The following is a 14158-nucleotide window of genomic DNA, read 5'->3' as shown; positions in this document are numbered from 1 at the left end:
CTGCAGGAGCAGGAGTAGAGAGCTGCTGACACAGGGGCACATAATCAGGCTTCCTGATCAGGACACAACAGAGCAGAAAGGAGTGTGAGCCTCCTCACGGTGGGCTCCTAAAGGAGAATGACTGTTAGGGGTGGAGGCTGCCATAGTGGGGAGATTATGGCAACCAAGCAGCAGAGGCACAGAAGGGGAGGCTGGGGGGAAGGAGCAGAGCACGGAAACTCCCTGCAGGGGGAGAAGGAGCCCAGGCCTGATGACAATGAGAGCCTGCTCCCGCAGGGGGAGAAGGAGCCCAGGCCTGATGACAATGAGACCCTGCTCCTGCAGGGGGAGAAGGAGCCCAGGCCTGATGACAATGAGACCCTGCTCCTGCATGGGGAGAAGGAGCCCAGGCCTGTTGACAATGAGAGCCTACTCCTGCAGGGGGAGAAGGAGCCCAGGCCTGATGACAATGAGAGCATGCTCCTGCAGGGGGAGAAGGAGTCCAGGCCTGATGACAATGAGAGCATGCTCCTGCAGGGGGAGAAGGAGCCCAGGCCTGATGACAATGAGAGCCTGCTCCCGCAGGGGGAGAAGGAGCTCAGGCCTGATGACAATGAGAGCCTCCTCCCGCAGGGGGAGAAGGAGTCCAGGCCTGTTGACAATGAGAGCCTGCTCCTGCAGGGGGAGAAGGAGCTCAGGCCTGATGACAATGAGAGCCTCCTCCCGCAGGGGGAGAAGGAGTCCAGGCCTGTTGACAATGAGAGCCTGCTCCTGCAGGGGGAGAAGGAGCTCAGGTCTGATGACAATGAGAGCCTACTCCCGCAGGGGGAGAAGGAGTCCAGGCCTGTTGACAATGAGAGCCTGCTCCTGCAGGGGGAGAAGGAGCTCAGGTCTGATGACAATGAGAGCCTACTCCCGCAGGGGGAGAAGGAGTCCAGGCCTGTTGACAATGAGAGCCTGCTCCTGCAGGGGGAGAAGGAGCCCAGGCCTGATGACAATGAGAGCCTGCTCCTGCAGGGGGAGAAGGAGATCAGGCCTGAACACAATGAGAGCATGCTTCTGCAGGGGGAGAAGGAGCCCAGGCCTGATGACAATGAGAGCCTGCTCTTGTTGGTGCATCTGTAACCAGGACAGCAAGTCCTTGTGGTGTAGAGAGCCACGGAATCCAGGGTAGTGTCAACATACCACCAATGGAGGACAGACCACATCCAACAGGAGTAACAGCAGATAGAAGAGGAAGCTGTCCGACAGGGATGTCTGGGCACTAACCCAGACTGTATCCAAAAAACATAAAACCACAGCTGCCCAACTCACTGCAGAATTACATGTACACTCTTGGGCTGTGGATAATATGAAAGATGTATTATTCTCTGATGAATCCGCCTTCACTGTCTTTCCCACATCTGGGAGAGTTACAGTGTGGAGAAGCCCCAAAGTGGCTTACAACCCAGGCTGTTGTGTACCCAGAATGCAGCATGGGGTGAATCAGTGATGGTTTGAGCTGTGATATCATGGCACTCCCTAGACCCACTACTTCGAGATGGATGCATCACTGCCAAGGACTACCAAACCATTCTGGAGGACCATGTTCACCCAGCAGTTCAAACATTGTACTGAAGGTGGTGCTGTGCATATGGATAATGCACCAATACACACAGTAAGACTGGTGACAGAGTGGTTTGATGAACATGAAAGTGAAGCTGAACATCTCCCATGGTCTGCAGTCACCAAATCTGAATATTGAGCCACTTTGGGGTATTTGAGGAGCGAGTCAGGAAACCTTTTGTTCCACCAGCATCTGCAAGGGGAACAGCTCAGAATCCCTCTGGCCACTGTGCAGGACTTGTATGTCATCCCCAAAACCAATTGATGCGGTATTGGTCACACAGACACACACAGCCCCTAAATCATTTCAATCTCACATCAGCTGTTTCAATCAAATGTAATATTGCTACTTTTTGTTTTTTGGGAGCTGTGATTGCATATTGTATGTTCTATGTTGTCATCTGAACCAACACAAAATGTACAAAAAGGACTCTGATTCCACCACTCCCAAAACAGCATCCACAGAGTGCAGGATCCCTCCTCGCCGTGCCGAACTGCGGAAGCTGACGCGGCTCGAAATGGATCCCCCTTCAACATAGGGACATCTCCTCAAATCCTCCCCATAGCAATTCACAGACATTGTTATTAATGTTCCAGGTGGAAATAGAATTTATTTATTTAACAAAAACACCACTAAAGTGAAATAGCCCGTTGCTAGCACTAATGTAACACAGTAGCCTGTCCCATTCAGGCTGTTAACTAATTAAACTAAGAAAGAGAATCTTCATATCCTTAGCTTCCCCGCTCCGTAAACAGAACGGCCGCCCCCACACCTGGCACTCTTGCGCTCTAAGTGGAAGAGTGACGTCACTGCCTCACAGGCATATTGTATCATTTTGAATTTATGAACTGGGGTTATAGTGGGGCTCCTCGCGCGTCTCCAGCTCCCGGTGAATCTGTCCCCGCCTGTAACTCCCGCTTGCCTCATTTCTCCCACCATGCACCCCCTTCTGTCCCCCAGTGCCACCGGCGAAGTGGGCCAGTTCTGCTCGGCTGCGCCGCAGAGCAGCGAGCCAGTACATTTCGGGCGTCATAGAGGGAGATGAGAGGAGAGGAGAGGAGAGGAGAGGGGGGGGGGACTTCATATGACACGCAAAAGCAAAACGATTCATTTTAAATACTATGGCTATTTTGGGGGCTTGGTTGCTCATCGTGCACCATTTCCTATCCAGAATGTAATGTCTGCATTCAGGATACCCAACTCTTTAAGCTGCATCTGTATCAATTAACTTTAAACTGGTTTTTAGAACACGGAACTGTTTTGCTAACAACTGTAAAATACACAGACGCAGTAAAGTTTCTGTATCTAGCTCAAAACTATAAATCTACTGTTAAGTAACGCAGACCTCTTCCATTGTTCAAACAAACGTCTGAAACCTCATAAATACACACTGTCCAGAGGTTTCCAGAAATTATATTCACCAGAATAACTAACAGGTGCGGAAATTATTACAAATCAGGTACAACTGACACAAAAGGGGAATAATATTTAATAAATATTAAAGTTATTGTATATTGAGAGCTTGGCTGTTATCTCCTTTTCCATAATACGACTAGGTTTTTAAATATTATTACTTCATTTATATAGCTATATCACGCTACCTGTAGTTTTATTCGGAAGGGAATGCAAAATCATGATCTGATTAATCAGTTTATTACACGATATCCACTTAAATCGTCCAAAGTAGCAGGCACAAACCGCAGTTACTTCGACGGCGTTTGTCAAACGGGTAACACGCGTACTGGAAGGAACCATTAACGGCTTAACGTCCTTTTCAAGTATTTGGTCATTTATACTCTGCGACTGCTCATTGACGAATTAATGGACATTTTGAGGCGGATAATCTCATCATTCTCATCTAAAGTGTCAATCAGCCTTCCCTCTGCCGCCCTCGCCCTGCGGCCCTCCCTGGCCTTCGTCCGAAATGGACTTTCCTCAAATGCGCCTTTTAATTGTTTTTGCTAGTTAGCGGCGGCGCCCCTTAGTAGGTAACTCGGGATGGAGGAAAACGAATCAATGAGTGATTTTGGTAAGTAAATTGGGTTATTTTATATCAGTGCGCCCAACGCAATTGCGTTATTGCTTTCTCTAAAACAATAATTGCATTAGTGTTCACAACTGAATATATTTATCGAAGTATATATAGGGCTGTTTGCAGGAGACCATGTTACTGGCGAGTTTTTTTTTATTATAAGATACTCGTATACGTAAAAACTTTTAAGCGTGCTTTGGATAATCGTGCGTTTAATAATGGGATATTATTTAACGATCGGGTTAATTCAGCAATTATACAAAAACGCCCAAGAGCGTGAGGGGTTTATTTTAAATGCTTTTGTCAGGCGGAATTTGCAGGCAGTTTGACCTATTTGTTAGAAATGCCTGCATGGAGCAAGAGTCGGCGCACCTGCAGCTTTACATTTACGCATTTAATTTGCCGTTGGACAGTATCAAGGCCGGTTAAACCAATACTGTTTTTATGGTTTTAAATAAACCCATTAACTTGTAGGTATTCGTAGTTTTCATACATTTGTATGTATGGGTGTCGTCCGGCCTAATGACCCCCGAAAAAGTTTGCTAGCCTCCCAAATTAATATGTATTTATTGGCTTAAGCCATGAATAGTTTGCCATCAGCCCCCCCCCCCCCAGTACGTGTGTGCGTGTAATATATATATATATATATATATATATATATATATATATATATATATATATATATATATATATATATATATATATATATATATAATATAGGATTCGGCGATTAAGGACAGTGCGATTACACCCCCTCCCTCCAGAGATGAAAGGCTTGACACCTGCTGTAACTAACTGACGACGTGCCTGTCTATCTGGAGTCTTACATCCTAATTTATAGAACCGGGCAACTGGTTTTAGACGTCAATAGTTATATTATGCAACTGAAATAGGTGATTTATGAATCGGTTATCCTGGAATAATGCCCTCATCAGTGTTATGTAGCTATGCGGATCATAGATTTCGTACAGAAAGCAATATGGATGGAATAGTTCTGTCTTCTTGTATTTTCATGTATTACTTATTATGCATTTTATGATAAAAAGCCAGATAAAAACTTTTTCCTCCTGTAAGTAAAATTATAACACTTTCATTTTCAAATTAAATATATTCAAGATGAATAATAAGTCAACAAATAGCAAGTGGCAGGCATTTTGACCTTATTAACAGTTTGCCATAATGTGCTTCAGTACAGTCTCCTTACATCGCCCCTTCCAGAATATTTTAATTGTTGGCTTTTAGAACTTTTAGTCTCTTTTGCTCTGTTTGTGTGTGTGTGTGTGTGTGTGTGTGTGTTTTACAACAGACGGCACCAGTTTGCTGTGCAAGGAAGAGGAGGAGCTGGAGGAAGTGGAAGATGTGGAACACTGTTGTCATGGAAACCCAGAGGAGGAGAGTGGGGAGAACTTGGTGGTAGTCGTGGTGGAGGAGGAGGAACATGAAGAGGAGGAGAGAGAAGCAGAGGATGGCAGGGCTGAGCACAGAGACGAGGAGGCGACAGGAGCGGGAGAGGAGCCGTCACCTGTGCCCCCCGCCACTCACGAGGACCTGGGGGCGCTGATGAGGGGGGAGCCAGAGGCTCCCGTCGGCATGACAACGGTGTGCGAACAGGCAGATGCAGAGTTACTGCTGAGCTGCTCGTCACCCCCAGAGCACACGGGGGGCTTGCTGTGTGCCGGGGGCCTGCCCATCTCCCCCAGGGGGCCTCAGGGGTCCCACCCGTTAAAGCGGTCCTATGAGGATGGGAGCCCCACCCTGCAGGTCCAGGCACCCCTACTTTCAGAGCTGGACCCCGACACTCTCAAAGTACCCAAGGTGGCGAGTCTGGACGAACTGCAGCCCCTGCAGGTGAACTTCACGCAGGTCTACCCCACGCGCCACTACACACGGTACGCTGCCCGCGGCCGCGGTGCCTTCCTGCAGTACCCGGCAGTACCTGTGGTGGGCACTGTGGGGGAGGCTGCTGAGCCAGTCATGCCCCCTGGACCAAAGAAGAAAACGCGCACCCTCTACACCACTGGTAAGCCATACATAGAATCCATATGAAAAGCGCACACTGCCCCACTCACGACAGCCCCAGTCTTAGTTAAATCCCTCTAAACTTAGCAGAGCATTTAAGAGCTGGACTGGCAGCTGGACACATCACTGGACTGGCAGCCTGCTTCTCCCTACTGCTGCCTTACTAGTCTGTCCACCTGCCTGTTTCCTTCTCCTGCACCTGTCTGTCTGGGCTACTCACTTATTTTCTAGTTCTACTTGTAAATTCACTTTTCTTTATTCAGTCTCTACATAAATCTATCCTGCATTTGTCAGTCCTCTTTCCGAGACTCTGTCCCCTCAGGCGGACCCCTCTTTGTGTCCCTCTGTCCCCTCAGGCGGGTCCCTCTGTGTTTCTCTGTGTCTGTGTGTCCCACAAGTGTCTCTGTCTTTCCCGTTTTCTCAGACCAGCTGGAGGAACTGGAGCGCCTCTTCCAGGATGACCACTACCCCGACAGCGACAAACGCAAAGAAATCGCAGCGGTCGTTGGCGTGACGCCCCAGAGGATCATGGTTAGTCTGTCCTGTGCTTCCCGGAATCTGCACAGTTCCCTGTTAATCGTATTCATAATACTCAGAGCTCCTGACACGTCCTGAAGCAGAACGGCTCAGGTGACCATGCAGCATGCAGGCCGCCTGGGGTCCCGAAGCAGAATGGCTCAGGTGACCATGCAGAATGCAGGCCGCCTGGGGTCCTGAAGCAGGGCGGCTCAGGTGACCATGCAGAATGCAGGCCGCCTGGGGTCCCGAAGCAGAATGGCTCAGGTGACCATGCAGAATGCAGGCCGCCTGGGGTCCCGAAGCAGAATGGCTCAGGTGACCATGCAGCATGCAGGCCGCCTGGGGTCCCGAAGCAGAATGGCTCAGGTGACCATGCAGCATGCAGGCCGCCTGGGGTCCCGAAGCAGAATGGCTCAGGTGACCATGCAGAATGCAGGCCGCCTGGGGTCCTGAAGCAGGATGGCTCAGGTGACCATGCAGCATGCAGGCCGCCTGGGGTCCCGAAGCAGAATGGCTCAGGTGACCGTGCAGAATGCAGGCCGCCTGGGGTCCTGAAGCAGGACGGCTCAGGTGACCATGCAGCATGCAGGCCGCCTGGGGTCCCGAAGCAGAATGGCTCAGGTGACCATGCAGAATGCAGGCCGCCTGGGGTCCTGAAGCAGGACGGCTCAGGTGACCATGCAGCATGCAGGCCGCCTGGGGTCCCGAAGCAGAATGGCTCAGGTGACCATGCAGAATGCAGGCCGCCTGGGGTCCTGAAGCAGAACGGCTCAGGTGACCATGCAGCATGCAGGCCGCCTGGGGTCCCGAAGCAGAGCTTCTGCCTCTCTGACCTGAATCTTAATGCTGCCTCTCATTCTGCACCTTCTCCCATTTCTTGGTGTCTCTCCCTCCTGCTTCTTTTCTGTCTCCCACCTCTTGCTTTTCCCCCATCATGCTCATCTCATCCCACATCTCTCTCCGCCTTCCCTGTGCCAGGTGTGGTTTCAAAACCGGCGAGCCAAGTGGCGCAAAGCTGAGAAAACCAGCACCAAACTGGAGCGCCGGCAGCCCGTGGGGGGGCGCGCCAAATCAGCTGCCGCCCCGCTGCATGTCCCTGTCCCCCCCGCCAGGTGTGTGTGCACACGCGTTCCTAGAGAAGGAAAGCAAAAGCGGAGGCCATTACTGGCATGTTTGTTCCTCCACAGTCGGTTGTATCCAGTCATTTTTTCCAGTCTGTCACTTTTCAGGTGGGATGGGAGGGACTCGTATATGATGTCCCCGCCCCTTTTGTGTCGCCAGGCCCAGCATGCACGTGACCCAGGCGATGACACGCTTGGTGCCACAGCCAGTGCAGACGCTGCCCCACTACAGCAGCATCCTGTCGAGCTGCCTGAGTCCGTCAGGTACCAGCCCCCTCCCCCTCTCCCCGACGTCCCGCCAGAGACGCAGCCGCCGCATGGCTCTGCACACCGCTCGCTCGCTAACACCTCAGACCCGCTAAGCACATGGAGAGCTCTATGCTAATCGGAAGGCTGCGGATGGACTTTCCTGCTGTTCCTTCTCTGCCAGTATGGCAGAGGGCGCCAGCAGATGAGAGACTGGGCTGCTGATCGGCATGTAAATGAGTGACATGATTCCCGCAGGCTGGCGGGTGCTGTGTGCGTGCGGACAGGGAGTTCTTTCGTAAGAAAATACAGTACAGATACACGGTTTTAACAGCAGGGCAATACATTAAATGAGGTTAATAATAATAAATAATAGTGGATGAATAATGAAAAGGGTGGAACAGTTTTATGGACAACATGAGCGAAGACTGTGAGGGGATCCTGGCCGTACAGTGCAGCGTGTCTGGTGGAGATAACGGCAGATCAGTCGCAGGGTCCGTCCTCAGCTGAGCATCCAGGAGAGGACTACTGAGCGCCTCTCAGTACTGGGGTCCTGTCCACCCTGGAATCCCCCCCCCCCTCCAGAAAATTAGGAAACAATAACTGAAAGGTGCTGTCTGGAGGCAAAAGGTCGTTACTGTGAAATCGTCGCTCGCGTATTTGCAGCTTAAAATCCCAGCTGCAGATGGACGTAGAATAATCAAGTTATTAAAAAATATAAAACTATGGAAATGAATTACTATGAAGTGGGTAAAGTAACACTCCCAACAATCACGCCTGTGGTGGGTGAGGAAAGGGTGCGTGCTGAGCTTTTCTTGTTTGTTTTAGCTGTAGAGACACTTGTACCTGACATCACAAAGCACTAGCACATGCGCCCCCTGCAGGTGAGATGGCTGAAGCGGGAGATAGACGGTGGTGTACAGTACATGTCACACAAAGAGGCATTGTGTGCAGTTGTGCCCCCTGGTGGGGCATATATGCTATGGCATATTTCGTATATCTGAAGCTGTTCCTAAGCCTCCCCTTCATCTCCCCATCAAAAGTTTATATTTCTCATGTGTTACTTACACCAGACCTGATTTGCGTAACTATGGACTTGAATATCAGTGGTTTGGTTTAGTCATTGTTCAAAGAGGCTTGATCAAAGCCGCTGGTAATTAAATCAAATCTCTTGTTGAACTTTAAGGCCGAGGAAGAGAGATGTGTCTCTCTGATATTATACACTGTAGCGAAAAAAACCACAATGTAAAGAAAGCAAAAATACCAGTGAACATTGCCTATGATTTACACTACGCTTGGTTGTAGGCTCCAAGTTACTAAATGTAATGAAGTTCCCGATTTAAATGTCTTTGCGAACATGTTTAAAGTACAAATCCAGGATGTTTTTCTACTTTGGGGGCACAAATTGAAATTCCCACGTGTACCTTGTCATTACCGTGGGAATGCAGGTGGGCAGACCGTTTGCCGTGATGACGTCAGCCGGCTGGGTGATTGTGACGGCTGCCAGGCAGGTTCACTGACACATAGTGTGCTGCTTGTGGCTGAGTGACACATAAGTGACTGGCAGGTTGATGAATGTGTCCATAACTGTGTGTGTGTGTGTGCGCGTTTCTCATGCTGTGCACCTAGATGTGTGTGCATGTCTCACCCCCTGGTTTGTTTCTGCCTGCAGGTGAGCCACCAGGTGGCGACGCAGGGCCTCAGTCTGTGGTGTCCACTGGTTTGGTGGGGGGCACAGTCGAGTACATGCCCCCACTGATGGTCAGCCCCCCGCCTCTGCGCCGTGCCAGCCTGCCCCTGCTGCCCTCCTACCCCCCGCCCAGCCACCTGGCCCCCCTCCTGCTGGACACTCCAGACAGTGGCTCTGCCCCCCCCCACCCCGATGGAAGCAGCAAGGAAGTACTGGGGTTCATCCAGCAGAATGATGGAGCCGGGTGGGTGGGGGCGTGATCATGGGACAGGGGGCGGGGGGTCGTGAGCCATGGGGGCGAAACCGCAAGCTGTTTTGAAAGCTGGGGGTTTGTGTAGGTGGCATCAGTCCTGCTGGGCCTGAAGAACTCCAGCTTGGCTAACTGGCTACTAATAAAAAAGGTTCCAGATTGAGTGAGCACCAGTTCAGGACCACAGCCAGCAGGGGGAGCTACTCCAGCGTTCAGTACTGGAGATGTAGCTTTGGAACGCAGTCAGCAAAGCTTTTTACCTTCAGACTCTTTGAGGCAAGCTGCTGCTGTACTTCTGTAGAACGCTTCATCTTACCGAGCTTTTGACATTCGGTGTCTTGTCGCCCATCCCTCCGACATGATTTCTTGCAGGACGTCCAGTTCGCTGTTCAGCTATGGGGATGGAATCGGCAGCTCCATGAAGGTGGACGCACAGCATTACCTCCACACCGGCCACCAGGGCGGCGCTCTCTCCTACCAGCTCACCTCCTATCCCCAGCAGCACAGTGGCCTGCTACCCACCTCGAACCTTGCCCAGTACCCCCGCATGTCCTACCTTGTCCCTCCCTCCTCCAGCCTGACACCCACCCCGCCTGAAAGCAACCCATCCTACCTCGCCTTTGCTGGGGGGGGCAGTGGGGCTGTGGTGAGCTACACCTCTGCTGGACACGCTTTCTTCCAGGCCCAGAGCAGCAGTCAGATACTGCTGCCGTCTGGGGTGCACGGTGAGACGGGCAGAATCTGTAATTGTTGCTGATGTTGTATATTGTTGGGAGGGTGTGGCCATACTGTGTGACACCGGGACATTGATGAGCTACACCATGCGAGAGGGGTGTTTGTTCAGTCCTGTGTTCCCCACCAATGGCAGCGTTTCTGTTTCTTTATGCACTAATGGTGGCGTTTCTCTCCTTCCGACCACCAATGGCAGCGTTTCTCTGTCTTCATCCAGCGTACCAGGCGTGCCCCTGGGGTGAGGTTTACAACCAGCCCAACCAGTACCCAGCCACTGTTTTCCACCGGTCCCAGTACACAGGACTGGGTCACGAGTCGAGCCTGTACCAGCCCAACACAGGCCCTGGTCTGCTCCCTGCCCAGCACTACGTCCCACTGCAAAGGTCAGCGGCTGTGCTTGGCCCCGGCCTGCTCCTGCACCCACAGAAAGCCCCCGCCGCCCCCTCGGGGGGGTTCCAGACACCCACATCCTCAGTCCTGCGGCCGCAGTACCAGAACCCGGACAAGATGGAGGAGGCCGACAGCACGGCAGCCAGAGTGGGCCAGGACGCAGATCCTGGTACCGGGAAGGTGGAATATGAACCGACACCAGAGTCCGGTACGACCCAGCTGTCAGACTCTCGGCCCGTGGGGTCTGATACCGGCTTCGACTGCGACTTCTCACCCATCCATTTCTGAGGCGGCGCCATGCAAGGTCTGTCTGTGTCCGTGTCTTTGTGCCTGTGTGTGTGTTCAGGAGGTTATAGCTGTGGGCCCAAATCGTCAAGATTTTCAAAAAGACATTAATGTCTCATGATCCGCTTTTGTATAAAACTGGAAGCGCTCGGTTTCTTTTTGTTTTTGTTTGTCAGGCAGTGAATTGCATTAAAATCTGGAAAATTCACGGGGGGGTGTGTGTGTGCATGAGTGTGGTTATGTATGTGTGTGTTGGGGCGTGTTAACGGGATCACTTTGAACATCCATGTCAGTTCAATGTTTTTATTTGCAGTGTTTCCCCGTCGCTCGGGGGCTTTGGGATCTGGAGCCCCGAGATATGCAGTGGCAGCCTGACTGAGCTCCCCTGCTGCCGCCTGCCCACCATTCAGTGCCCGGCATCCAGTGTCCGGCACTGCACTAGTATTGCTGTTTACTTTTGGTTCTCTTCCATTTTATTTATTTTTATAAGTTTGCTGGTTTGTCTGTTCCCTTGGATGTTGGAGTGGCTTGTTATGGCAGCGGATCCTGACCCATTAAAGCGCTCTTCATGTGAGAGAAGTTGAGGACTCGTCCTCGTCTGTCGCGCTCGGTGGTGTCCCTGTCCGTCTGCCTTGGGCCGGCCTCAGGCACAGTGTCTGCTGGGCCACTAACAGCCAGTGCGACCTGTGTCTCTGCTTAAGACTGAAGTGGGAACACTGTTAATGTGAGGTACAGATTGTAATATGTTAATGAGCAGGCCTGATTATTTGGGGGAGCACCCAGATAGTTTTGCTAAGAGAACAGTAGAGGTCAGAGTTCCGCCCCGGAAGGTTCTGCAAACGTGGACCAGAGCAGCTTCATGTCAGCCACAGCCCAACGTGCCACGATTACAGCCCCTACAGAGGTAATGTTTGCCAGATTACTATGACAGTAAGTAGAGGTGTAGAGCTGTGTATACACTAAAATACTAAACAGAAGTGTGTGTGCGCAGTTAAACGGTGTGACCGTGCAGCCAGCTGAGGAGGGCGAGCCGCAAGAGGAAGAATGTCAGCGAGGCTGAAATGGAGGTCCTGCTGGCGGGGGGGGCAAATACCTGCCGGGCCGCTGTTCGGGAGCCTTACCAGGGCTGTTATTACTGGGGATGTCACCATACCAGAAATGTAGTAGCCGATACCAATACCAGTGAAATTCCACGATATTCCATACCCAATTCAATACTGAAATAAACAAAACAATTAATCCCATGTACTTCGACATACACCCCTTTATTAAAAACATCTGAACATTGCAAAAAAACAAGTGACATGTCTTCAAGAATTTAAAACAAACAATACTGTACTCAAAAAGGGCTACAATTTATTATGGCACTACATTACCCGGCCAATAAGATAAAACAAAATAACTATTAATATAACAAAAAAAAATAACACGAGGACAGCGCGGTGCACACGCACGGAATTACTTTCTAAGTGTAGGATATTAAGTCAGAAATGAGAGGCAGAAGAAAAAAATATCAAAAGACGCGGGAAAATCAAAGGCAACAAAGCGATCGCATCACCAATCGTAAAGAGCTTAAAACAAACGTAATGTAGGTCAATATCTGAAAAAACTTAACAGTAAAAGTATTTTGTTTCTTAATTCATACAAGTAGCACTTTTAGATATCAGGTTTGTGATCTGTTGACATGTTTCTGAACACAGTGCAAGTGGTTCAAGAGTAATAAGCAGGTATGTTTTATATATATATATATATGCAGGTGTTTATGCTGCTCTCGTCAGGTCCAGAGGAACTGCATCACTGGTATCTACGGTTCTGTAGAAAACAGGTTCTTGTAAAATCGGGGCCATCTGCCCACAAAGCCCTAAAGGTGTAGCTCTTGGCTTTAATTAATTAGTCAATTAAGCAGCAGGACGACCATGCTGGCGTTCAGATTTCGCACTATCTGCAGTGCCCCAACAATAGCCACAAGGAAAAGTGAGTACGCCAAGTCTGAACCTGCCTGGGGCGAGGTGGGGTAGGCGCAGGGCTGACTTCCCGCGACGCTGAATAAGATAAGCGGTTACGGAAAATGTATAGACGAGCATGTATGAATTAATGATGTATTAAGTATGAAGTGACATTTAGACTGCCAGCAGAGATGGAGGTGAAGTTAAAAGTGGCAGCATACACCAGCGTGTCAGCTGAAGATTCCCCGGACGGCGGCGCGCTGACCGGATGCAAAGCGTGACCGCAGCGCTCGCACCGCTAAGAAAGTATCTTGCTTTTGCTGCCCCCTGGTGTCCCTACTGGCATCCTGCTCCGTTCTACAGCGCGAAACTACTTTCCCAGCGGCGGCCCTGGACCGCGCCGTGTGGCTGCGAGCAGATCGCAGACTCCGACTTCATCTCCTGCTGACTCTGGTGCCCACAAGTTGTGTTTCATGGCTTTCGCTAGAGGGCGCTTGTCAACCACCTCCTTCAGCCGGACCGGCGAGTTTGAAATGGGGAAGGAAACTTTCAAGCGAGTCTCCTTCCTGTTAATTGAAGGGAGAACGTTGGTTCATTTCGTCTCACAGGCCTCTGTGTTAAACCAAAAACTGCCCTCTTCTTTCCAGAACAAACTGTCCTTCTAGACGAATGTGTACATGCTAATCAGTAGCTATGCATGTAGCGATGTATGCGCGTGCATTTCCCGGTTCGTGCGTGCGCGCACGTCCGAGCGGCTCCGGCTGCTGAATGGATCCTTCACGGAGCCTCCGCCGGGAGACAACAAGCGGCCATTCAGGTGTGCGGCTTGCAGGGCAGCCTCCCAAGAAAAGCCGAGCTCTGCGGACACGCCGCCTCTCTAGGTTCACGCACACAAACGCAGTTTCTAGCTGTTTATTATTCCATCCAATATTTTCTCGTTTTCGTAAATTCATGGGGTTTTTTTAAACGATAAGGCTGTTATTATAAAATGTCAAAAGGCCTATATGTTTTGCATGTTTTTGATATGCTTACTTCCTGTTAAGACACCACTGAACAGCACATCGCTGACCGCAGGAGTGTGGGTGATGCTGTCAACTGAAAATAATGTTTATTTCTGATCTGACAACCTTGGCGCACTGCAAGGGCCCCACCTAGTGCCCCCCGCCCTCCTCATATAACTTCTGTATAATCCCACTGGAACCTCACAGACATGCAATTGTTCTCCTGCTGACCCCAAACTTTTAGCTCATGCATGCGCATGTATACATGCATGCAAGCATAAATGAGCCGAGCTGACAGTGACCTGCGTGGCTGCCGGTCTTCGTGTCGGTGTGTGTCTGCAT

The 14158-nt window shown here is 50.7% G+C and overlaps 1 protein-coding gene across 1 annotated transcript; it reads left to right on the top strand.

Annotated features, from left to right (window-relative positions):
* The first annotated feature begins 3305 nt into the window (after positions 1 to 3305).
* On the top strand, positions 3306 to 11761 carry nobox (NOBOX oogenesis homeobox). The gene is made up of 9 exons (XM_023803976.2): positions 3306 to 3614; positions 4924 to 5637; positions 6061 to 6167; positions 7134 to 7267; positions 7437 to 7540; positions 9195 to 9456; positions 9835 to 10187; positions 10412 to 10888; positions 11183 to 11761. The coding sequence occupies exons 1-8, from the start codon at positions 3584 to 3586 to the stop codon at positions 10870 to 10872; spliced, it is 2166 nt and encodes a 721-aa protein (XP_023659744.1). The 5' UTR covers positions 3306 to 3583; the 3' UTR covers positions 10873 to 10888; positions 11183 to 11761.
* The last annotated feature ends 2397 nt before the right edge of the window (positions 11762 to 14158 follow it).

This window comes from Paramormyrops kingsleyae, chromosome 23 (genome assembly GCF_048594095.1).
Source record: "Paramormyrops kingsleyae isolate MSU_618 chromosome 23, PKINGS_0.4, whole genome shotgun sequence".
In the NCBI taxonomy this organism is placed as follows: domain Eukaryota; kingdom Metazoa; phylum Chordata; class Actinopteri; order Osteoglossiformes; family Mormyridae; genus Paramormyrops; species Paramormyrops kingsleyae.
This window is presented reverse-complemented; position numbering and strand designations above follow the sequence as displayed.